At 38.5% G+C, this 26215-nt stretch overlaps 1 protein-coding gene across 1 annotated transcript in view; it reads right to left on the reverse strand.

Annotated features, from left to right (window-relative positions):
* LOC109676305 (centrosomal protein of 295 kDa-like) overlaps positions 1-24285 on the reverse strand; it is a 50532-nt gene extending 26247 nt beyond the window's left edge. The window contains exons 1-10 of the mRNA XM_074080780.1: positions 24125-24285; positions 20616-20749; positions 19632-19832; positions 18057-18181; positions 17322-17415; positions 11465-11560; positions 7512-7652; positions 5379-5562; positions 5051-5158; positions 1991-2194 (exon numbers count right to left, since the gene is read on the reverse strand). Of these exons, the coding sequence (XP_073936881.1) occupies positions 1991-2194; positions 5051-5158; positions 5379-5562; positions 7512-7652; positions 11465-11560; positions 17322-17415; positions 18057-18181; positions 19632-19832; positions 20616-20749; positions 24125-24263 (1426 nt within the window). The 5' untranslated portion in view covers positions 24264-24285. The remainder of the gene's footprint in view (positions 1-1990; positions 2195-5050; positions 5159-5378; positions 5563-7511; positions 7653-11464; positions 11561-17321; positions 17416-18056; positions 18182-19631; positions 19833-20615; positions 20750-24124) is intronic.
* Positions 24286-26215: the final 1930 nt, after the last annotated feature.

The following is a 26215-nucleotide window of genomic DNA, read 5'->3' on the forward strand; positions in this document are numbered from 1 at the left end:
CAAAGGGGAGGCCAAGTCTAGAAACACACACTTTGACATCAGTAAATAGATGATAACGTAAAGTATAACATTAGGGATCAACGAAAGGAGTTTTGATATGAAAGAAAAAACAGATTTGAGGAATTAGCTCTCAGGGCAGAGGAAATGATTATGGAAATGTGGACAAACAGCAAAGGAAAACAAAGAGGAGGAACCAGTGAACATAGGAAAACCAAGAGGACCATGTCAAGAGGTCATGCGAAAGACATTATTATAAGGCTTTCTGTTTTATGTAGAATGAAATCCAACATGCAAGCATAGACTGCAAGCCACGTCTCTCAAAAACCTTGCAAAACATTTCTACACAAACTCAATCACATCTTTAAAGGAATCCAAAAGATAAAACTACGAAACAATACAAAATAAGAGAGGAGTTACATCTTCACAATTCTCATTTGCTCATACATAATCGCAGGAAATATTATTGGTATGATCTTTGTGACTTCTGAAAATATTTTAATAGCCTACTTAAGGGAAAAAAATCTTTAAAGATTTAAAATTAACAAATAAAGAAACACCAAGTTTCTGATGGGAAATATAAAATACACTAAAAAGCCATTAACGTGGTTTTATTTTTGGTCTTGGAAATTCTTCTTTCAAAAGTCCTTCCTAAGAAATAAAGATGTATGCAAAGATCCAGGTGTGGTATGGCTGGGGTTGTGGCTCAAGTGCCTAGAGCGCCTACTTAGGAAGCACAAAGCCCTGAATTCAAACCCCAGTACCACCTCCCCTCCCCCAAATAAAAGATCCAGGTATGGTGGCACACATTTAGAATCTCATCAGTTGGGAGGCTGAGGCAGGAGGATAATGAATTCAAGGCCAGTTTGGGCTACATAGTGAGACTGTCTCAAAAAGCAAAGTAAAGAACCCAAACAATAATAGAGGTTAGAGGCCCAGCTGAAGAGGTAGAGTGCCAAGTTCAAAGCCCTGGGTTCAAACTCCAGTAGTACCAATGGGGAAAAAAAAGAGTAATAGAAGACCTAGAAATAAGCCCACATAGCTACAACCACCTGATATGACAAAGGTGCCAAAACATGCATTGGAAAAAAAGACAGTTTCTTTGAAAAATGGTGTTGGGCAAACTGGATACCCGCATGTAGAAGACTGGGCATGGAGTGGCTCAAGTGGTAGAGTGCCTGCCTAGCAAGCACGAGGCCCTGAGTTCAAACCCCAAGGCTGCCAAAAAAGAAAAAAAAAAAACAAACCACATGTAGAAGACTGAAACTAGACCCCTACCTATCTCTCAACCTATACAAAAAAAAAAAAAATCAGTTTAAATGGATTAAAGACCTTGATGTAAGACCTGAAAATCTGAACCTTATAAGGGAAAACACCTGACGACTTTCTGAATAGGACTCCAATAGTTTATGAAACAAGAGCAAGAACTGACAAGTGGAGACTGGGGCATGTTGGCTCAAGTGAGAGTGTCTCCCTAGCAAGCGTGAGGCTCTGAATTCAAACCTCGGACCACTGGGGACTCGGTGTGTGTTGGGGGTAGGGGGAGTTGAACTGTGACATAAAAATGTGTGGAGAAAAAAAGAGATCTGGGCAAAGACGTAGAAATACTAAACCAGGGCTGGAGGTGTGTATCAAGTGGTAAGAGTGCTTGCTTTGCCAAAAAAACCAAAAAAGCAGGAAATACTGATACTAAACCAACAAAACAAAGCAAAAACAACACCAAAAAACCAAGAATAGAAACAGCTTAAATGCCACAGCAACAGGCTACTGGTTAATTTCAGTTTGATTTCGCTAGAATTAATGTATATATGAATTACTACTACATAGAAAGTGGTCTAGGAGCACTAAGGTTTTCAACATTTGTTTGTTGACTTTAAGTAGCAGGATTATGTTTTAAAACTTTTGACTCTACTCTTGATTTCTCAGGTATGTGCATATTTTTGAACAATCTAAAGAGCTGTGAGCTATAAAACAGACAAGCAGATGGAGCCACCTTGTTGCTCAGAAGATAATGTTCTTTCCTTGCTGCCAACTGCTCCTGCTGCTTTACTTCCAGTCTCACTAACAGTTGTCATTTCACCTTCATCTTCAGACATGGATTTAATAGTCCAGAGAGATTTTTGGCTTCGAATCTTATTTAATAATTTTTTAAAAAGAATTTTTGAAGTGATATGCTGAGTGTTCATAGCCAAGGGGTCTAAAAAAAAAGAAAACAGAAAAAAAACTTAATACCTGTGATATATGCCAGGCAAATTACTCATCTTTATACTCAGTTATTGTTACAATCACTTAGTTAAAAACAAAAGCACAACTTTGTTTTCCTTAACATTTATAATTTAGCAGTATTGCCACACATTAATTTTATAAACCAGAATAATTTCTCAACTCAAATAGGAAAGCTGCCAACATGTGACTGTTTTCTAACAATATGCACGTGACATGAACTTGAAGTTTAGACACTTCTCAGGAGGACACTTGTTCTGCTCACTAAATGACATAGTGCATAATCCCCGATTAACTTCTGGCTAAAGTCAGTATTTAAAACATGCACTGTGAGTTTCTCTCTGCTAGAGAACAGTCCCAAATGTGGCTCTGTGGCAAACTGGTTACGCCCATGTCATTCTCCCACCTACTCTCATAAAAGAGACCCTCAGTTATCCAACACATACACAAAAAAAACCCGAAACAAGGTATTTCTTCAAGCATTCTTTCATACAGGCTGACAGTACTAATAATTCCCTTTTTTTTTCTTTTTTTTATGGTACTGGGGTTTGAACTCAGGGTCTCACACTTGCTTGCTAGGTAGGCACTCTACCACATGAGCCATGTCCCCAGTCAGAGAACTAATAATTCTCTATGACAACAAAGCTGTGATGTAAATATATGCTCTGGCTAAATAAGGAATAAAATTTAAGAATCTCTTTGAAGGTTGAAAACTGGCAAACTATAGTTCCTTACCCACATTTAAAAACAAAACAAAAACTCTATCTGGGTACCAGTGGCTCACACCTATAATCCTTGCTACTCAGGAGGATTGTGGTTCAAGGCCAGCCCAGCCACATAGTTCTTGAGAGAGACCCTATCTCAAAGATACCCAATACAAAAAAAAAGGCTGGCAGAGTGGCTCAAGTGGTAGAGGGGCTGCCTAGCAAGTGTGAGTCCCTGAGTTCAAACCCTAGTATCACAAAAAAAAATAAAAATAAAAAAAAAATTCTAACTTAACAAAAAAGAATGCACAATACAGAGTTTTATAGTTACATCTATGTAACATTATCCAGATCTTTTTGTTTTCTTGGTTTTCATTTTCATTAGCATATATTCATCGTATAGGGGGGAATTCATTAAGCCAATTCCAAGTAGCCATATTACTGAACATTGGTTAGACTGCCCCCACCATCATCCAGACACTTATGTGGAACACTTCAGCACCTTGAAGGTTCTTTCTGCTTCTTCCCAATCAATACACTCTAAAGATAACCTTAGTCTTACTTGTTGTTTTGTGTTTTAACTTCATATAAACTCACAATCATATATGTAGGTAATAATTTCTGCCTGCTTCTTTCAATCACCGTTGGTTTGTGACTCACTCATTTTTAAGAAATAGATTAGTTACCAATATATTTTTTCTCAGTACTGGAGATTAAACCCAGGGCCTCACACATACTATACAAGAGCTCTACCACCAGAATAACATCCCCAGCCTTTAGCTGTGAATATTTTAAAATAAGGATTTAGTAAACAACAGGATTCTTAGAGGTTTTTTTGTTTTTTGTTTTTTCTTTTAAAGAGAATGTATTTCACCAAGTTCCCCAGGCTAGCCCTGAACTCTTGGGCTCAAACAATCCTACTGCCTCATCCTTCTGAGTAGCTAGGACTATGGATGTGTGCTACAATGTCTAGTTTCCCAACTTTGAAAAGTTTCCCAACTTTGAAAGATACTGGCAAACAATAAGTCAGCAATCCTATGTGGGATCAAGCAGGAGGTGAAGAACAACCATTCTCCCTTAGGTTATGCCAGACCTACAATTCTGACAAACTACAGAGATCTGCATGATACTCCCATGAAAGAAACAAACAAAGATGATGAATGGTGAAAATATCTTCTTAAAGACACTACTGATCTAGTAAGAAATTAAGACTCTGCCGAAGGCATAAATTAAGTTTAAGTGGGAACCCTGGAAGAAAGGCGAGTGAGCACAGAAACCATCTTAAAGTGAGTCTATGTAAAACTCAAAACACAGTAACCTATACTTGTTTGGACAGCAATGGGGGCATAGCAAAAGGCAGATAAAGCTTAGAGCCCCTACTTGAGGATTCTAATACAAGACTTAAAGTTGGAACCCTACAGGGCTACATTCACAATGTCCCGTGCAGATGATACAAAGTCTGAGTGGTTTTAGTAAAGGCAGTACCCATAGACACGTGGTGGTGGGGGAATATACAGAGGTCAATTCAATGAAGGGGACTTGGTCTTTAAGGTGAGGAAGGCAAGTGTCTGGCTTGGGTACCAGACTGTGGTGCCATTATTCACTAAGATAAGGAAGATAGGAAGAAGTTTCAGTGAGCAAGAAATGATGATAAATGTATGGCCGGACGCTGAGTTTTAAGTACTTACAGGACAGCTGAGAGGAAAAGTTCAGGATGCCAGAGTCAGACATGAATATCAGGAGACCAAAGTTTGCGTTATGCAACACTATACAGAAAGAACCCAGCAGTAAATTAAACACAGTAGGGTTTCTGTTCTAAAAATGCCAACCCTTCAAATGAATTCATAATTAAGTATCTAACTTAACCTAATACTTTGCATACTTCATGTACATATGAGTACAATAGCTCTCCTCCTGTGTGTATAAAAATGTCCTTTCTTCCTGTCACCGTTCCCATTTGTATCAGTCACTGTTTGTACTTAAACTAGAATAGATTTTCCTGCTGACTGATGATCAACATTTGTTTTTCTGTGAAATACTGTAATATTCAGCTTTGAAGGAGCTTTTTACTGTTTCATCAGGACAGATTACTTCAGAATCTGTCACTTGAAGGTCCTCAGGTTTACCTTTATTTTCTTGTTCCATTGAAAGGTCCAGGTCTTCATCTTGGATCTGGTCAGTCACAGTGGGCAAAGGCTCTGGTTCAAGGTGCAAAATCAGATTTCCTTTCACCTCTTAAAAAAGAAATATAAAGACATGTTTCTATCTCAACATGATTAAAGAGTTTGATCATTCATAAAAATCTGAAGGCTATTATAATTTGAACATTTAAATATGAGGGTCTCTTTCAAACTGAGAGCTTATTCAAAAAGAAAAACTGCTTCATCATTACAAATATATTTTCCCATTAAAACATTTAAAAGCACTGCTGAAAATCTATGGAAAATATCTTACTTCTGTCTGCATTGTACATATCTTCAAAGGCAAATTCCAGCTCTCTCTGCCAGTCATCTTTTATTTCACTTCGTTTGTATGGAAGTTCAACTAGCTGTGGTGGCATTTGTGCTACAGTCTGTCTTTTACGTGCCAGGTCCTCTTGTTGCAGCTGTTTGAGTTCTTTCATTAGCTTCTCTTGATTCTTCAAGAATAGAGATTAATGACAGAGGAATCAAACTTTGGCTAGTATCACTAACCAGGGAGGGAAAGTGGGGAGACCATGAGGAGCAGGGCTTAGGCTTCCTTCCCCTGCCCTCCCATTTGTTCTGCACCAAAACACATTACATTTAATTAATTTATCCACTCAACAAACATTTGCTGAATACCAGATACTGCAATAAATTCTCGGGGAAAAAAAATCTCAACCCTAACCTAATTATGAGACCAACAAAGAAGTAGCATTATGTTAGTAGCAAAAGAGAATGGTACTGGTTAGGCAATAAAGTTACAAAAGTGTCTGACTTCTGAGGGAAGTCATGAAGTTACTTTCTATTTAAGTTTCCATGGCTCCTGATACATATGTATCAGGTAAGCACTGAGATCAGAGTGACTGTGGATTAACTGAGAGTCACTATTGTGACTCTCATAATTAAAAGGGACCTGTCTATCTCTTTAAGCGTAGAGTATGCCTAATATGAAAGTTTAAGCAGAGTTTTAGTGAGTTATCTAACCGAATTTTGGTGGTGAAGGGTAAAGAAGAGCAAGGGAAACTGCTCAGTGATGGGATGAGAATTTAGTTGGATAAAGTGGGTATAGGAGTAGTTGAAATAACAAGAAAACAATGGTGCACAAGGTGTGGAGATGAAGGCATGTGATGCTCAAAGCACACACTAGAGCAAGGGCTAGAGCATGGAGGGCAAGGGGATTAAAGAGAAATACGTAACTGGAGAGGCAGATAGAGGCCACCCACTAGTCACAGCAGACCCAGCAGGAAACAAGTGCCAGACCACAACAAGGTCTACAGCAACATGGCTCAGATAGGAAAGGGAAACCGTCTATTAGCACTGAGATTACAGTTCTGGATAACTCTTATGTAAGGAGCATTAATTCTGCAAGAAGGTAGAAGAGCCTGCATACTCTCTGGCTCGTGGGAACTGTGGTGTGGTACTCTGCCAGTATTACTTGTGGTAACCATGACTAGTACCACTAACATTCACTGTGAACTTGTGAAATTCTACACACATTTATAAAGGCTTCATGAAACTCAGTTAATCCTCATCAAACAATGATGAAACATTGCTCACAAAGGCTAAGTCACTTATCTGAGATCAAACAGCAAGTAATGAAGAGAGGCAAATCCATGCAAGCTGGAGCCTACATCTTAAACACTCAATACTGCTGTTTTTATGATGAATGGGTTTAGTTTATGATTTTTTCTCTCATGTGTATTTTTTCTATAGGTGTTAGCCTTAGATGAGGAGAATGACTAGTAATTTACACATTCAGTTATTTTTGTCACAAATTTACTTCCAATTTATAGAAGCCAAGGGAAAAGGTCTTAATTTAGTTCAAATAGTATAAATAAACTTTTATGAGATAAGAGTTTAATTTCCATAGAAGTACTTAAAGACTCCTTACTAAGGTGGGTGTTTAAAATTCCCAAATGCATTAGCAAATTGAGAAAATAAAAGTACACTTCCAACAAGATGAATTGTTTTATGCTGTTACAATGCTTACTGACTGAACAATCAGCAGGACAAAGTAAGGCTAAAACTATCCATATTTTTAGGTTGACAATACTTTCTCAAAGCTCCATGATAGCAAGGATCATCACTTTACCTTTGAATTAATAGTCTGCTTTGCTCAATAGATATGCAATGAATCTAATCCTCAAAATTACAGAGCACAAATGAAGCCCAAATAATTACATTAGAAAAGGGATTAATCTTCTCAGGCTCTTTCTGGATTAAATAAACTTAAAAACCAGGAAAATTTTTAGATTTAGTGATACACTGTGAGAATAACTTAACCTAACTAAACCTGAGTCACATGAGTCAGAGAGCGTATGTAACACAATTCACATCCCCTTGCTTTGGGCCCAGCACCACCCACTTCTGTAATGCCATCAGAAACAGTCACAGAAGTTCTTACTTGGGCCAAATGGATCTTTTTCATTGCTTGGAAACCCCGTTCATGTGCCTTTTCAAACTGCTCCATTCTCTCCCGTGCTGCCTGTTTTTGTAGTTCTTCTAATCGTTTAGCTTCTTCTTCAGCAGCCAAATGAGCATCTGGCTAGCAGTCAATAACATTTTAGATAATTTTTTTTTAAAGTGTGAAACAAAAAAATTAACTGAAAAACAAAACTTTAAAAGCGTGCTTTCTATTCATTTAAAATTAAAATTAAAAAAATAAGCATTCTATTAATAAATGCCCACAATTATCATCAGCTTATACACATACAAAGGATCAAATTGCTAGTATAAAGTCTTATAAATTCACTTCAAACTAGATTAGGCTTTGTTCATCCAAATACATTCCCCCAGGTTTTTTTTTTTATTTTTGTGGTACTGGGGTTTGAACTCAGGGCCTTATGCTTATTAGGTAGGCTCTTTACCACTGAGCCACTCAGCCAGCCCTTTTTTTGTGTGTTGGCTATTTTTAAGATAAGAGTCTGGAGAACAATTTGCCTGGGCTGGCTTTGAACCATGATCCTCCTGATCACTGCCATCTGAGTAGCTAGGATTACAAGTGTGGGCTACCAGCACCCAACCTTCCATACTTTTAAAGTAAAGAAACACCAGTAAAATGACAATACTGTAGGTAAACACCCACAACCATCTAAGGCTGTGTAAGTAATTTAGAGCACGCAGATTTGATTTTGGTTTCTAGCCAACGCCAGCCGCGTGTCTTCACCTGAGAAGCACCAGAACACCTACTTTAACAGAAATGGTAGTTTCTAGACTTATGCATAACCAATGACCACGCCTTTATGCAAGTCTTCACCTCTTAACATGACAATAATATAACCAGGATTTTTTCTCATTACCTAAACATTTACTTTCAAATATAGGCAACATTTTAAATGTAACTACAAGTGGAAGTTTTTTCATACTCTGTATGCTGAAATTCTATGAGTCAACTGAAACAATAAGAAATGACCACAAAAGCTATGAACACTGTATATAAAATTAAAACTCAAATAGTGAGATAGATTAGGTAAAGAGACTGATGGCTGATAAGCAAGAGTGCACTAGACAAATAGATTTATTAAAAATATTCTGTTTTGAGCCAATAAATATTTATGCAAATCTAAGTAACACTAGGCAAACAGAAAAAGGTTAGAGTAAATAAAATTATAATCTCCATAGAATTAGTGTATTAACATGCATAACATTAAACGAAATAACCTTTAAGAACAATATTTCATTCCATTCAGTCCATGAAGTTTTCAAGAAAAAAGTTTTTAAGGAATTCTTCACCTCTCTTAAGAATTCATTGAAAGCAGAGTATCAATTTTGATAAACCAAAAATTTAAGAGGATAAACTTTGAAATAGCATAAAAAATGGATAAGTATGTCCAATTTGGAGATAATAAAGTATATAAGAATATGAAGAAAATAAAGCATTACAAAATAGAGGGGCTGGAGTTGCTCAGGAATAGAGACTTGCCTAGCACTCACAAGGCTCTAGGTTTGATCAACAGCACCACAAGGGGGGGAAAAAAAAAAGAAATCAAGATCTGTAAACAAAGTTTGTTCTCAGTTACCAAATTTGAAAACAAGATTTTACAAGAATGCTTTATGGAGAAAAACTCTTGTAGAACTTGTGCTAATATAATTAAAATTTAAACAAAAATCTGGTTGAAATAATGAAAATTTCATTTTTAATAGTTGAAGGTGAAAGATGTGAAATTTGCAAAACCTATGAATGTCAGTCAAAAAGAGTATGTTAGGGGCCAGGTGCAGTGGCTCATGCCTGTAATTCCAGAGATACTCAAGAGGCAGAGACAAGGAGCATCACCATTCAAGGTCAGCCTCAGTAAAAAGTTAGTAAAACTAACTTTGTGGGAGATGTAGGTAGGAGGATCGAGGTTCAAAATACAAGACCCCATCTGAAAAATAACAAAAGCAAAAAAGGCTGGAGGCATGGCGCAAGTGGTAGAGCACCCGCCTAACAAGCACAGGCCCTGAGTTCAAGCCCTAGTAACTTAACACTTCCCCCAACAAAAGAATTTTTTTGAAAACATGCTCTGACAAGTGCATGAGTTGTATTCTGCAGTGCACAAACGGAAGTGACGGTCGCTTTCACTGTCCTTCTTTAGCAAAGACAAATGTATTGACAGCAGGCCGCTTTCACTGTCCTTCTTTAGCAAAGACAAATGTATTGACAGGCAAGAGATCTTGGAATTTCTTTCACAGTATATTCAAAAAGCCTCAAAGCCACAATATCAACTCTTACATGCTGAGAAGGCTAAACAAGCCAAAGTAGTTCATTTACAATCTATCCAAACATGCAAGCCAAGAATGAAATTATTTTTATATTACACTTGCTATAAGATCATAAAATTCTACTCCCGGGAAGATGCAAAATTATTGTGACATAAGCTGAGATACATATTAAAGTTCAAAGATAATTTTATCTTGGAAGTCAGCATATTGCCTATTGTCACATTTTAAATTCAAGGTTTAAGGATAGATTTTTTTTTTACCTAAGTGATTGTGTAAAGCAACAAGTAAAATACCAGGATAAACTTTGTAAAATCATATATGTGTTCTTGAGAATATTCAGAAAGCAACTTCCTTCATGACTGCATGAAGCTCTCATTTGTGGGACTACTTTACAACTACTGATCCAAAGACTGAAGGGGACAAAGGTCTTCTAGCTGCTATCAAAAGAAAAGATTAAAGACAAATGCAATAGCAGCAGTAGCCTATACTGACGGAGATGGGGGAAAAGTCTTTCTTCATTAGTCTCAGCTAAAAGGCAGCATCTATCTAATATTGCAAAAATACACTACCCAAAACAGGTTTTTCTTGTACTATAATGATATTGAAATCATAATAATATTGTACAACTTTAAATAAATCTCAGATTTAGTCTTGAGCCTTATAAGCTCATTCTATGATGATGGTACTCATCTTAAGTATTAACTGCTATTTATCAGTCAACCAAAATATGTAATTGTTGCACTCTGGCAAGTGCTCTAACACTTGAGCAATGACCCTCACCCCTATTTATTGCTTTCTAAATGCAAATGCTATGCTGATAAGTTACTTTTCTAGTAGCCAAATATATACAACATGAAAAATATTCAGATCCACTGTTTACAAAGACATAGCAATTATAATAAGAATATATCATTTGTCACTTTGAAGATGGCAATAATTTTTAATCCGTAATTCTATGCAGCCATTCTCATGTATTGCTGATACTTTTTAATAGGCAATCTTTTGATCTGTATCAAATGCTACAGTTTAGAACCACAGATTTCTCTTCTAGGAACCTACTCTTAACATACAACTAGATACAGATATAAATGTACAAGACTATTACATTTAGAGTATTTAAAGAAGCAAAAAGACAATTAGAATGATGAAATATTATGCATCTGTTAAAAATCATGTTTTGAAAAGTATGTGTACATGTTTGTGTATGAAGACAAACTCTAATTCATTAAGATATTAACCATAATTGCTCTTTGGTGATGGAAACATTGGTACTTTTCCTAGCTTATGTTTATGTGTTTGTGGAAAAACTTTCACAAAGACCACGTATTATTTTGATAAAGTTGTAAAATCTCTTTTATGCCATAATGAAAGCCATTATTTTGTACAATTAATGCATGGTAAGAAAATCTATTTTAATAGATATCAATCTAAATAATCATCTGCTTTCTTCTATTTATATAAGACCATAACACACCTAACATGAAAAGTCAAAGCATATTTAAAGAGGTTTTTTTATACTTGTCAACCTAGGATGGTTAGTGGGACTGTTCAGATTTTAAAATTTGGCAACAACAGACACAGAACGACAATATAAATCAATTCAGTGATCAAACAAGTAATAAAGTGAAGGTATGAAGAAAACAGTAAGTCAACCACCTGCTTTGTGTCCATCTGTCTGTTCACAAAAGTGGAAATATGATGGTAAGTAGAGTTATTGGTTTTCACTGAAGAAATTCTTTTCACTTCAATGTTCTGGAAAAATGGAACATAAAAAAATAGATGCTTAGGTTAAAAGCATTGTTACTTAAAGTTGGATCCAATGGAAAAAAAAAAGTATTTTAACCAGTGCTTAGTAGGTCCTCATTAGGATATATTAAGAAGTAGAGTTGATGGCCGCTGGGAGGTGATCAGGGGTCTCCTCTCATGAGTGAGGTCAGTGAGTTACCCCAGAATGAGTCCACAATACAAGGCAGTTTGGCACACTTCTTGTTTATGGCCATGTTAGTCCTCCAACAACCTGGAACTCTGCCGGCAAGAACGCCATCACCAAATGCAGCCCCTCAAAACCCGAACCACAATGTCTCTTCTCTTTATTATTTACCTAGTCAGTGGCATTGCATCATTAGCAGCAGAATATGGATTAAGACAGTAAGTTAACCTCATTCAAGTAAGTGAAAAGTCTGCTCACAGTAAAAGACATCTCTTTTTCCACAGTTAAGTTATTTCAAATTTTAATGAAAGTATCAGATCTCTAGTACTTTAAAACATCTTCTAGGTATCTTTAATACAATCAGTATCTTTTACTTCAGAAGTTCACTTCAACTTTATTTAAAGAAACAATTCGTTTTGCTAGTTTTCTCCCCTAGCAAAAATGACTGAGTCCAGAACCTTGTCCTTTGCTAAACAGGTGCTCTTCCACTGAACTACATCTCCAGCCTTAAGATATTTCTTGTAGAGTCTCTCTTTCATTGCCCATGGCCAGCCTCAGACAACAATCCTCTTACTTATTACCTCCCAAGAAGCTTTGACTACAGATGCACACCACTATGACCAGCTTACTGATTGAGAAGGGGTCTCAATAACTTTTTGCCCAGGCTGGCCTCAAATTGTGATCCTCCCCAGTAGCTAGAATTACAGGCAAGAGTTCCCAAGCCCAGCAAGTACTTCATTTTAAATCTTCCCAATAAAAAAGTGTTTATAGGACATGTCAAATCAAATTATAAGCACCTCGCTACATTAATTTTTTAAAAAAAGGCCCACACTATCAGGACCCTTTCCATGTCTAATCACAAAAAGTCCACTGTAATTCAGATTGGTCTCACTTCTCAATGTTTAATGATGCAATTTAAGCTATATTTAAGAGCACCAATTCCAGAACAGAACAACTCTCAAAAAAGGTGAAGTAAACTACTTCTCCCCTTTCCTGTAAGAGTGCATTTGGTCATCGACAACAGTTTATTATGTACTAGTACCTAACTAAATCAAGTGAACTAATAAGAAGGTTCTTAAGTGTCAACTATGTGTTAAAATGGTAAATGGTATTGAAAAGTAAAATAATGGCCCCTGCCTTCAAGGAGCTCAAATGGTTCTGATAATCAGTTATATCAGTGACGTTTTGTACACAACACAATGAGAACAATGTTCACAAAGGAATGCTGACACTTCAGCTGAGTCCCTTCTGCACTAGACTACAGCAGAGTTCTGTAACCTCTCTGTTCCTCATCTTCTCAAGTAAAGTAGGTTCACAGCAATCCCTATAACTTATGGCCATTGAGACAGCTACTGTAGCTATCAAATAATGTGTGAGAAAACACTTGTAAACACCAGATAAACTCTGGTTCTCTCACATTAAGGACTGTGATCAGGTTAACACTTGATTTTCAATTTTCCTCACCTGTGACATGGGATAATTTCTACCATGCAGAGCTATTGTGGTGATTTAACGAGATACAACTAAAATAATAAATACACAGTTAGTGCCCATTCTCTCCACCATGGAACAGTTCTCTCATAAGATTTTAGTCTATAAAACAGTGTTATTTTCTGGGATTGCTTGAAGATTTTCTTCACTTGTGAAGACTAAAAAGTTCAGATCCATTTCCCCAGGTTTTTCAGCATTCATATTTTTATAAGCTTGGAGGAACAGTGGTACAGACATACCGATCTCCTGACTGTATGACATAAGCTACTTATAGGGTACACCTCCTTGGTTCCTAAAATGTTTTATAATCTAGTCTTTCCTAGACCAAAATCCTTTACTTCCCTGCCACACCATATATTCACATCCAACTCAAATTATACAGAAGACACTGCTTTCCCTGACACCTTTAGAGGCATGGATAATGGACCCCTTTCTAAACTAATGTTTTTTAAGTCAAATATGAACACAACCCAGATCTTAGTTTATAAGTGTCATTTCTCCTCTAAGAAGAAGCAGGACTCTTTGTAAACACCAGAAATGGGATCCAGTAAGTTCACAGTAAAGAAGCGCTCAAATAGGAAGGAGGACACAGAGCCAGCCTGGAAAGTCTCCTACTAACAAAATTTCAGACACTAAAACATCAGAAAGAAAAAGAATGACTATTATATTATAATGACTATTATAATGACTATGTAATACTGAACAAATAAAAATCCACAGGCCCACAGTGATATTCACAAAAGAGAAAAAAAATTGCCATCGCTGGATTATTCCACCGATCCTTTACTCTAAAAGTTGGTTAAGGGGAAAAAGCGTATGCCTGTCTTCTTAAAAGAGCTGAACTCCATTCTACTGACCAAAGAGAGCTCTCTTTCTTCTTTAAAACAAAAGTAGGCCAATTAATAAATGCAGAAGGATGACAGATACCTAGCCAGTTACCAAAGCATCACCTCACAAATTACTTGGTAACTGGAAAGGGAAACATATGACTTTCTGATGGAGAGCTCTCACAGTTGCAGCCATAACTAGTGATCAAACGGGAGCAACTGGCCATTCTGTACTTTCTGATGTGATGCATAAACCTATTCAGCCTCACCTGTATAGTATTATCGCCAAAAGACAATCAAACCTTTAAACCTAACTTTCAGTGTCATGAAAATGCAGTGCACAATTTCACATGAAAACAAGACAAGGGAAGAAGTGAGAAGCTCGTGTAGTCTCTTCAAAGAGTCTGAAATAGGAAACCCGCTAATTTGTACAATTTAAGGCACACTAATGAAAACCATTATTTTATATAATTAACATATGCTAATGGAAAAAGATTCTAAAATGAGAATTTGGCTAGCACTGCAAAGAAAATGTTCTAGAACCAAAGAGATAAACCAAACAGAAGCAATGTGAGAGTCTAGAGCACAGCCTCATTTAAAAACAGGGAAAAGCTGTAAGGCGGGACAATCAGAGTTTAGATTATGGATGGAAATTAAATGGAATTGAGGTATTAATGCTAATTTCTTAGAGTGATGAATGTATTATGATTGTGTAAGAGAATCCCCTATTGTAAGAAGCATGCTGAAGTATTTAGGATGAAACAGTACCTCTGCATTCACATTAAATGTGTACACATATATATACAGTTATCTGACTGAAGTCTACACACAATACAAACAGGCATTGGTTGTATTCTTTTTTTTTTTTTTGAGGTACTGGGGTTTGAACCCAAGGCAGGTACTCTACCATTTGAGCTACTCCAACAGCCCAATTACTATATTCTTAACTTTCCTATACTTTGAAAATTTTCATGAGAAGTTGAAAGAAAAAAGGACAACAACATACCCGCATATAATTCATACCTACAAATCACTTACACACTTATTTTCTTTTGTACGTTTTTAATCTTGGCTTGTTATGAATATTAGGAATAAGACAAAGGTAATCAAAAGGCATCATGAATAAAACACTGCCTGCCTTTTTATAATCCTGCCTGGCGCTGAGGGCATGGCTGAAATAGGACTCCTCCATCTGAACCTTGTTGGACCAAATGCAACACAGCAGATGGCTCAACACAAAAGCAGAAAGGCTGACAAAGTGGAAGACCTAGAGAATATCTGGGACTTATGCTAATTAGACACACATAAAATATACTTGTATATACAACCACATTAGACATCCATGTATTTGTGAAGGTATTCTTTTACTTCTGCTTAAGTTTTGAGATAACTGCAATTTTGACAACCATATAAATAGCCATGTCAATAACCACAAAAACCAAATATGAACAAGGAAACCAACACTTTTTTTTGGAGATGGGGGCTGGTCTTGAATTCGCCATAATCCTGTCTCAGCCTCCTGAGTGCTGGGATTACAGGCTAATGCCAACGCTCCGGGCTCCAATACTTCTTAAAGTTAATTGCTATTTTTATTAACAATTCTCTTAAAAATGAGTTTCAATCACAAAAGCACACATTTTACTCATATAAATAAATCCCTCTCATTACCTCATAATCTTGAGCAGATTTTTAAAGTATCTGAACCGTAATTTCTTTTTTCTTTTTTTTCTTCTATTAGTGGTACTGGGGTTTGAACTCAAGGCCTTGCACCTGCTACCCAGGCACTCTACCACTTGAGCCACGCCCCTAGCCCTTTTTGTTTTAGTTATGTTTTGAGCAGGGTCTCAGGTTTATGCCTGGGCAGTCTGGACTGCAATCCCAGCTAGGGTGATAGGCAAGCCACACCATGCCCAGTATTTATTGTTCAAGATGGGGAGAAGGGGTGTCTCACAACTCTTTGGCCCTGCTGGCCTCAAAATGCTATCCTGTGTTCTCCGTGTACTAGGATTACAAGTGTGAACCACCACTCCATAATTTATATTTTCAGAGCAAGAAATCCATAGTGTGGAAAAGTCTGCAGGAAAATGAATGCAGTTTTTTTAATCACAGTACATGAGAAAATAAAAGGACAGAAATGTTAATAGCCTTCAAAAAGCCAACCCCAAGCCACATACTGGTGGCTCATGCCTAGCTACTTGGGAGACTAAGATCAGGAGGATCATGAGACCAGTCCAGGCAAATACTTTGAGAAAGCCCATCCCTAAAATCATCAGAGAAAAACAGACTGGATGTGTGGTGCAAGTGGTAGAGTGCCTACTTTGCAAGCATGAAGCCCTGAGTTCAAACCCCAGCCCTACCAAAAAAAAAAAAGAAAAAAACGGAAAATCATAGGTGTAGATACATGTCGATAATCCTAATTACTCAGGAGGTCTAAATCAGGAGGATCATGGTTAGAGGCCCACTGGGACACAGATTTTTAGAGACCCCATCTCAACAAACAAGTCACACATGGTGGTGCGCACTGTATCCCAGCTATGCAGAAGGCGTAAGTAGGAGGCTCAAGGTCTGAGGCCACCCTGAAAAATACTTAAAAGGGCTGAGGGCATGGCTCAAGTGGCAGAACACTCGCCAAACAAGCACAAGGTCCAAGTTCAAACCCAGCACCAAAAAAAAAAAAAAAACACAACAACTTAACAAAAAAAGCCGAAACCACTAGTTTTTCAAACAAGCAAAAAAACTGAGCCCACTGGGGAAAACTGAACACACACTGGGCATTAAATAATACTGAGCAAACTATGAATATTATGTTTTTATTTAATTTATCTATCTATCTATTTATTTTGGTGGTACTGGGATTTGAACTGAGACTTCACACTTGCTACACAGGCATTCTACCACTTGAGCCATTCTGCCAGCACTTTTTTTGTGTTGGTATTTTCGAGATAGGGTCTCAAGAACTATTTGCCCAGGCTGGCTTCAAACCACGATCCTCCTGAACTCTGCCTCCTGAATAGCTAGGATTACAGGTGTGAGCCACAGGCACCCAGCTGTTTTTGTTTTATTTTTAAAAAGTCTATACATCAGAAGTACATACTGAAGGTGAAATAATACCTAGGATTATTTTAAATACACCAGATACACTTATGTGTTACTTATACAACCACAGATTAAGTTTAAACAAATGATAATTATGTTTACCTCCAATAAATTTTAATAGTAAAGAATTATTATATGCTAGTGCTTTTCAAAACTCAAAGCAATTCACCTCAAAAGGAGCTGGAAGAGGCAGCGGCAGACTTGTTATTTTTGCAGATCTCTCTTTTTCCACAAGCAGTGCTTCCTTTCGAGCTTGTATATGCCTTAAAAACAGGAGATGTCATCAATTAGTCTCTCAGAGTTAAAAACATAAAAGCCATTGACTGGACTGAAGATGTCCTCCAGTCTGATCCCACCAGCTCAGTATGCTGTTTAATAAAGTCAGTATGTGTAAGCATGTTTACCACCTGAAAGAGGCATCTCTAAAGACACAAAGCTCCAGGGAGGAGACCCGCTCGACAAACAGCTACTGTTCATTAGAACAGTTACAGCACAGAAATGTTGACAAAGATGGACAATTGCATAGAATGACCACTGCACACCACTAACAGATTCCTAATTTTTAAAACATGCATAAAATACTAAAGACTTCCTCAAAGTCTACAACCTCATTTAGTGTTCTTAATCACATAGATTTTATGTTTCTTTTACATCAGGAACAGATATTAGGAGGTACGTGCTCTGAACTGATCACAGAAGCTCAGACCACAACTGGAAGAGGAAGCTCACTTTGCATGTTCACCTAAGTAAGCCACTCACCCACTGCATTATTTTTAAACCCAGCTTTAACAAATGCAATGGACATACTACATGACTTTTATCTAATATCTGCGTTCACAGCATCCTGTGTGCCCTCTATTCCAGCTCTCTTACTGTCAGTAGAAAATAAGGCAAAAATTATTACCAGGTTTTCTGTTTCATTAATATTTCCTTTTGATTTTTTTGTACTTTCAGGGCTTCCTTATGTCTCACTTCTGCTTTTCTTTTCCTTTCTGCTGCCCGCAGTGCCAGAGCATCCAAATCAGGTTCCTAAAAGTAAACACCACTTAAAATGCTACTGAAACAAGATGAATAGAAATGCATCTATTTGGCATCAGAATAGAAGTGACTTTTCGATTTTGTCACTGCTCCCTCCACACTACTACAGTATTTCGCAAAGTATGGCAATGGTACCACAACATGCCATATCAGGAGGGACAAACAGAAACAAGTTAAAATTAATATAGTCATTTAACTTACTACAAAAACCTAAATAAAAGATAATTGTAAATACTTAGGACAAGAGTTAACTAATAAAAGAATCCACTTAAATTAAAATGCCAAATACATAGTAACACGCATGGCTCCCCAGCTAGGGAAGTATCATATAGATGCCACTTAAATGACTGAGGTTCAGGACTGGAGGCATGGCTCAAGTGGTACAGCACCTGCCTAGCAAGCATGAGCACCAGGCCCTGTGTTCTACACACAGTATTAACTTAAAATGACTGAGGTCTGGGGGGGAAAAAAACTGCACTAAAGCACAAAGTTAGAGGTGGCATGCATAAAGCCAGAAAAATTTGATGTCAGAACTTAGGGCTATTACTGAAAGCATAGATTAAAACCAGGGGCAAAGACACAGGCTGCCACATTTAAAAAAGATTTGTATTTGTTTTCTTCGCTAATTGCTATAAAAAATTTGTCTATCTTGGAACCAGCCTGTTTATTGCATTATTGACTCTGAGACCATAAATTTTCTTTCTTCTTCTTCTTCTTTTCTTTTTGGTGTTAATGGGGTTTGGCAGTACTGGGTTGTCTTTTTGTGTTGGGGATTTTCAAGACAGGGTCTAACTATTTGCCTCGAACTGTAATCTGATCTTTGCCTCCCAAGTTTCTAGGATTACAGGCATGGGCCACCAGCGCCTGGCAGTACTAGAGTTTGAACTCAGGGCTTCAAGCTTGCTAGGCAGGCATTCTATCACTTGAGCCACTCCATCAGCCAAAATATTTTCTAACTGAAGTCAAATAAACAAATGAAAATAAAGTCAGTGAACAGTCTTAAATATTGAGTTTTACTTGGCCTTTCTAAATATCACTAAGCAATTTTTACTATTTGTGAATGAAATCCAAGTGTATATATATTCACCCATACATATTTGAAATTGGTAATCCAAATTTACTCTCCTGAATCTGTCCAAAATGCTTAATATGAACAACTTCTACTTCAAAAGGTTATACAGATAGATAAGAACTGGAAGGGAATAAGGCTAATTTAATCATAGGAAGAAATATTTTACTTGACATGGATTTTACTTAACATGATTTTCTAAGAAATGAACATATTATTATTTTCAAATTATATTAAATTAATAAAGAAGTCTCAGGCTGCCCAAAACAAATTTGATACACAAAAATATTCTTATCTTGAGCATTCAACAAATGCAATTTATCTTGAAATCATATTACTGCTAAAATCAGGTAGTCAAAGAGGCTCACTCACATTTTCTTTGGCTTGTCGATGTCCTTCTCCCATATTTCTTAAACTTCCCAAGTACAGTTTTTCCAACTTTTGTATTTTCTGAGTGTGTGAGTTTTCCCATTCTGCCCTTAGCTTGTCTGCCAAACGAGTAAATTGTTGATTTCTTCTCTGTTTTATGTCTTCTCTTATTTGCAAAGCAATGTCTCTTTCTTGTTCTCGAACCTGAAGGATGAATATTTCATGTATTATGAAGGAGGCTTAACCCAATAACCTATAAAAGGCTAGAATAGTAAACATGATTTGACAAAATTCACAGCTCAGAGTACAGCTAGAATCAGACAAGAACTTCATTTCTGAGGTACACCATCTCTGATTCTAGACAGAATAACACTTAAAACATGCTTCATGAAGATTTAACTATTCTACACTGCAGGATAATAACCTGTAACTTCCCAATAAATGCTTCTTAAATACCTTCTTTAAAGTTATTTTAAGCTTTCTGTTCTTATCTTTGCTGACTTCAGATCATTTAAAACTATGTAAAAAACTATTTCCAATATTTATTGAGTCAAATGATACCTGTCCCCCAACTCTTCTTCGGTGTACCTACCACATCAACCTATCTTTTGAAATGTTCCAAACCTGGTTAATACACAAGAACCAGGACTCTATACAGTTTTTTTTTTTTAAGGGTTTGAACTCAGGGACTCCTGCTTGCTAGGCAGGCAGGCACTCTACCATCTGAGCCCCTTGCCAGCTCTAATTTTTTTGTATTGGGTATTTTCAACATAGGGTCTTGAACACTATTTGCCCAGGTTGGGCTTCAAACCATAATCCTTCTGTTCTCTTCCTCCCAATTGGCTCAGATTACAGGCATGAGGCTCCCCCGCACCTGGCTTTACACAGCTTTTAAATACAACATTTCGTTTAGAATACTCTAATGTAAAAAAGAAAATTATTTGAGGAAGACAAAGAGCTTAAAGCTTCATTCCAAATAAATCATACCTGTAGCAATCTTAGTTTTCGTCTTCTTTCATAATCTTCCTTCAAAATGCAGGCTTCCTCGTTAGGACTCAATCTTAGCTTGCCAGCATTCACTATCTTTCTTTTCATTTCTGTGTACTTTAAATAAAACGGATCTAAATTTTTTAAAAAAGAAAAATATCAGTAAAGAGATATATTATTGAAATAGGACAACAGAAGTTTAAATTATTTTAAAATTAATATTCTTTTACTATAAATACACAATAAATGTGGGTGAATAGTAAAAAGCCAGCTTATTTACAAATGGCATTTATCAATCCAGTCTTCAGATCTCAGGTTCTCAGATAGGTGGGAACTGCTCAGTAAAGTGCTTCCCCATCTATAGCGCACTGTACTTAGAGTATCTGGACCTGTCTTATTCCTGACTGGCATTTCCAAAGTTTACTTAGCTAAAATGGAAAAACGCAAAAAGACTTAAAGAGATGTGTTAACACAGAAAAATGTTCTCTTACCACTGACAACCTGTGATGACCAACAAGAGTAAGGTAATTTTAGGGGCTCCTGGCTGCTAGACTCAGCTCCTGGGTCTAGATAGATGTAATTTGATCACAAGCATCATTGTATCTCATGTAATCACATCAATGCCATGACTTACTCTATAGTAAAAGATTCTTCAATAATTACAATGGTGTGATTTTTAAAAATCAATGATATTAGAGCCTGTGTTACAATCATTCTGTTTGGACCCATGAAGTGTTTAGATTTCCTTATCTATTCTATCACTACTTTTATTCTCAGATGCTCTCATCCTTAGATTTTTCTTTTGATGGTCCTGGAGTTTGAACTCAGTGCCACACCCAACACTGGTTTTGCTTTAGTTACTTTTGGGATAAGGTCTAACCTAGACTTTGAGTCTCCTATCTATGCTTCCCATATATAGCTAGGTTGGCAGGCATGTGCTACTATGCCCAGCTTTTATTGGTTGAGATGAGAATCTCACAAACTTTTTGCCCAGGTTAGCTGTGAACCTCGATTCTCCTGATCACCATCTCCCTAGTAGCTAGGATTACAGGCATATTTAGGCCAGCCCTCTCTCTCCTAGATTTTACTACCCCTCTCTCTGGAGGAAGGCGGTGGGAAGAAATGGAAAAAATGTGAATCTATGATTTGTATAATTTGAAAACCTTTCCAAAGTAATCCTGATATCAATTTGTTCCCATTATCACCATTTCCAAAAAATCCACATTAGAATAGTTCTACTTAGATAGTTAATACACTCCGTGATTTTATCTGAGATAAGTGAACACTTTGCATATGTAAGAATTCCTCAAATGGTACAATGAGATCTGTGTATTTTATTCTAAATTATATCTCAATCTAAAGGAAAAACAAAAAAAAGAAACCTTGCTTTTCAGGTTGTTTTGAGTATCCATTATCTTATTTGTAAGAATTATAACAGAATGTATGCACATTTCTTATTTTTAGAACCTAAGACATTTCTTATTTTTAGCACCTAAGATATGAAAGATGTTTTGTGTATAATTAAAATTTTTTAACTTATTTAAAAATAACTTTAGGCTTAGTATTTCCATATATCATCTCCCCCATTCTGTAAATATTAACAGCTTACATACTTATAACCAGGAAAGAACACTCACATAATACTTTTAAACAATCTGCACCTTATCCAAATGTCAATTATCCCACTACTGTCTATTTTCTGGTATCCAATCTTGGACATTTCATTATTGCTTAACTCTGGGTCCTATAAGAAGCAAACATCAAATTGGATTAAACTCACAGGATTAAGGGAAATGCCTGTGTGAGAGAAAATGGGAGGGGGTGGGGGGTTGAGAAAAGCTGAAAGCACCCTGGACATCAAAGCAAATCTGACACTGAGTAAAGGAAAGACAGGAGTACCTCTTAGTGATGCTGTCTAAGAAAGGTTCAGAGAGACCCTTGGGAAGTTTCTTGAAAACAAGCCTGCCTTAGCATCCCTGTCACTGACACTGGCTAGGAACAGCCCATGGGATGTGCTGCCTCCACACAAAAAGGTTTTGGAATACAAGAACCAAAGTTGTGAGTTACAGTCCCATGACTGCCAAGATTGTTGGTCTCCCCTAATATGAGACATTTCCTCAGTCTTTCACTTCAACACCCAGACATTAAAACGAAAAAAAATAGCAACAACAACAAACACCTGGCCAGTTACTTTGTTCAGTGTTCCTCAATCTGAATTTGTCTAATTTTTTCTTGTGACAAGGCTGAGAGTACACATTTCAGGTTAAGAATTATGAATTAGTCAGCCCTGTGCAGTGGATTACTTACACCAGTAATCCCAGGCACTTGGGAAGCAGACTTCAGGAAGACCGTGGTTTGAGGTCAGTCTGGCAAAAAGTTAGAGACCTCATTTCAAACAATAAACTAGGTATGGTGGTCACTCCCACTGTGTAGGATCAAGAGGCATACATAGGAGGACAGATCTAAGGCCGGCCCTGGACAAAAATGTGAGACTCTATCTGAAAAATGAGTAAAACAACAAGGGCTGGAAGTATGGCTCAAGTGGTGGGCTGCCTAGCAAGTGTGAGGATCTGAGTTCAAACCCCAGTTACGCCCACCAAAAACAAAACTGCACAGAAGTGGTGATGCACCTTTCCCAGTGCATCAAGTCAGGAGGCAAATGATGTTGGTATGTCTTACGAATGGTGATAAGGCAGTGTCTAGCAGGTTTGTCTACTCTCATCACTATCTCCTTTGTAAGTATTCAACGGACAGGGAGTACAGGCTACATCCAAATGTCATGCCTCGCATTACATTTTTGCACACATTACACTCAGTACCCACTGAGGACTGTCGACTTAATTACAGGGGTGTTCATCAATGTTATTTTCTATTCCTGTTATGTCTTCTGTACCTATCAATTGCTACTACAGGTATCCCTACTTCCTTAAGTTTTCCCTGCGGCCCCATTTACTTACTAAATTAATTATTCCCAAATACGGATCTTTAAGTTGTTTTCTTAGTATCAGAGACGATACCACTGATCTGGCAAGATTTCATCCTGAGGACTTAACATTAACACCAGACTTAGAGGATGCGGGGTAAAGACCCAACACTGCCGCCCATCGGCAGGGAGACACTAGCTGGGTCACTTAGTCATTTTGGTTTTCTTAAGCTGCGCAGCGGAGCAATGCCACCACAACAGGATACACGGGACTGCGCGGCGCTTTCACACGCGTTCCCAGTGAGAAAGGCTGATAGTGCGGCTGTGAGAGAGGACTTCAGGGTGGCAGCCGGGACCCCGATCCCCACCCCCGGCCACGCGCCGCGGGAAGCCCGCGCACCCGCCCCCCGCCCCCCCCGGGAGGCGCGCCACGCCGTGCGCGCGGAGGGCCGCAGGCCGCGCACCAAGGAGCGGCCGAGCCTCCTCCGCGCGCCGCGCACGCCCGCGGCCCGCCGAGGCCTGAGCAGCCCGGGCCCCGGGGGTCGTGCACGCCCGGCGGGGTTGGGGGGCAGCGGCGCTCTCTCACCTGAGCCCCAGGAGCGCGAAGTCCGAAGTCCACAGGAGGCAGCTCCCCGCGACCCTCGCAGTGCCCGACGCTCAGCGTCCCAAGAGCCGTTTGGGCGCCTGCGGGGCGGCCATCGCCACGCTCTCGTCACTTCCGTCATTCAAACCGCCCGCCAATGGCTGAACCAAGCCGCGGGAACCCGCCCGCTTCAGCCACCCCAGGGCCTCCGGGAAGGCCGCGCGCGTCGCCGCCCCGCCCCGCACGCGCACGCGCACGCCAATCTTAGGTAAGGCCATTATTTCTCCTGGCTGTCCTGGGGTTTCTAGCATCTGCCTCTCTCGCGCGCTGCTCCTTCCACTGCTCCGCAAACCCAGGTCTAGGAAGGCGAGCTATGTGTTTGCCGGTAGCCGTGACGGAAGCCTTAGTGTTACGGACATCATTGGGTTGTAAACCCTTTCATGTACGGACTCCATAACTCATTGGTTCTGTTACGTGCACTTAGTGAAAAGCTTTCCGAGCAGGGCAGCAGCGAGCTGCCCGCTGCCGCCGGAGGTCTGTTGCCGCTACAACATGTCACAGATTGATCTGCAGTAAATAACCTGCAATCACAGAGCGGGTGAGCACAGGGATTTATTGAGCATCTGCAGTGTGACAAGTGTATTGTGCCAGGTACAGGGAGACAAGGGTAAATGGATTACAACTTACCCAGATTTTGCAGTCTTTTACATGGGAAGGGGTGGAGATGAAAAATTGCTGACATCAGATTTGGCTGCATTGTGGACATGTCAAAGGGAGTGACGATAAAAGGCAGGGAAACTGATTAAAATACTAAAGAAAGTTAAAGATAATAGCAATGAAAATGACGAGAACTGGGTAGATTGAAGAGGCAAATGGGAAGCCAAATACCAGGAATTTGTGATCACTTGGTTATAAGAGATGAAGGAATGGGAGAAATCAGGGATGACACCCAAGCTTGAGATTTGGCAGCTGATTGGAGGGATAACGTCCCAGTAGAGCAGAGAAAGAGAAAGATGTTTGACAAGAGAAAGTAATGAGTTAAGCTTTGAATATTTTGAATTTGAGCTGCTAAGGGGATATCTAGACAAAGCAATAAACTCCAGAAATACTTAAGATGCAAAATTAGAAGTTCCTGACACTGCTCCTGAGGTTGAGGGAAAGGAGGGTGAAGCTGGGTATGGTAGCACCTGCCTATGATCTCAGCACTCGGTAGACAGAAGGACTGCAAGTTGGAGTGCAGCCTACACTACATAGGGAATTTGAGGGTAGCCTGGATTTCAAAAGCAGGTAGTGATTGGTTAGGGGCAGGGGAGAGTGTCACTCTTACAGGCCACTAGCTTGTGTAGCAATGTTGATTATTGATTCTCCAGAGAGAAATTGAAGTAATACTTAAGTGGATGTGGTGATGAGGTCAGCTCTGCCTATTTTGAATGTGTGTGCCTGAGGAACATCAAGCAATGTGCATTGGGAGACAAACTACAGAAAGAACTGGGCTAAGCATGTAAGGGTTTCATTGTATGAGTAATAAAAATGGGATGAGATCACTTAAGGAGAATTTGCAGAGTGAGAAGAGCAACAGATAAGGACCAAGCTAAGGAGAACCAGACTTAAAGAATTGGAGGACTAAGTTCTCAAGTACAGAAAGAAGAAACAGTGCGATCCTGTCTTAGCTGTGTAGGCCAGGAAGCTTAGAGGTTCAGCAACTTGGCCAAGATGAGGACTAAAACTTCCAAATCCTTGGGTTCTTCTTCTCAGCCTCCCTCCCCATTTCTATTACATTTATCTTGATAAATAATTCACTAAAAATGTATTCTTCATCATCCTCAACACAAATTTAGAGATACCCTTCTACACCCATCAAAAGATATGCCTATTAATTCATGCTTTGGTGCATTTCGTGCCTCATCACGGTTTTCAAAAGCACCTTGCAGTTTGTCCATCAGGGTGTTTGTGATTTTTCATTGAGACGAGGATCCCTATTGATTAGACTTTAAGTTCCTTTGAGAACCAAAAGTACATTTTATTCTGTTGCTTGGCACATAGAGCTTCTCAAATGTTTGCTGACCAGTTGAATGAACTAATTATATGCCCTAC

This window comes from Castor canadensis, chromosome 1 (assembly GCF_047511655.1).
Source record: "Castor canadensis chromosome 1, mCasCan1.hap1v2, whole genome shotgun sequence".
In the NCBI taxonomy this organism is placed as follows: domain Eukaryota; kingdom Metazoa; phylum Chordata; class Mammalia; order Rodentia; family Castoridae; genus Castor; species Castor canadensis.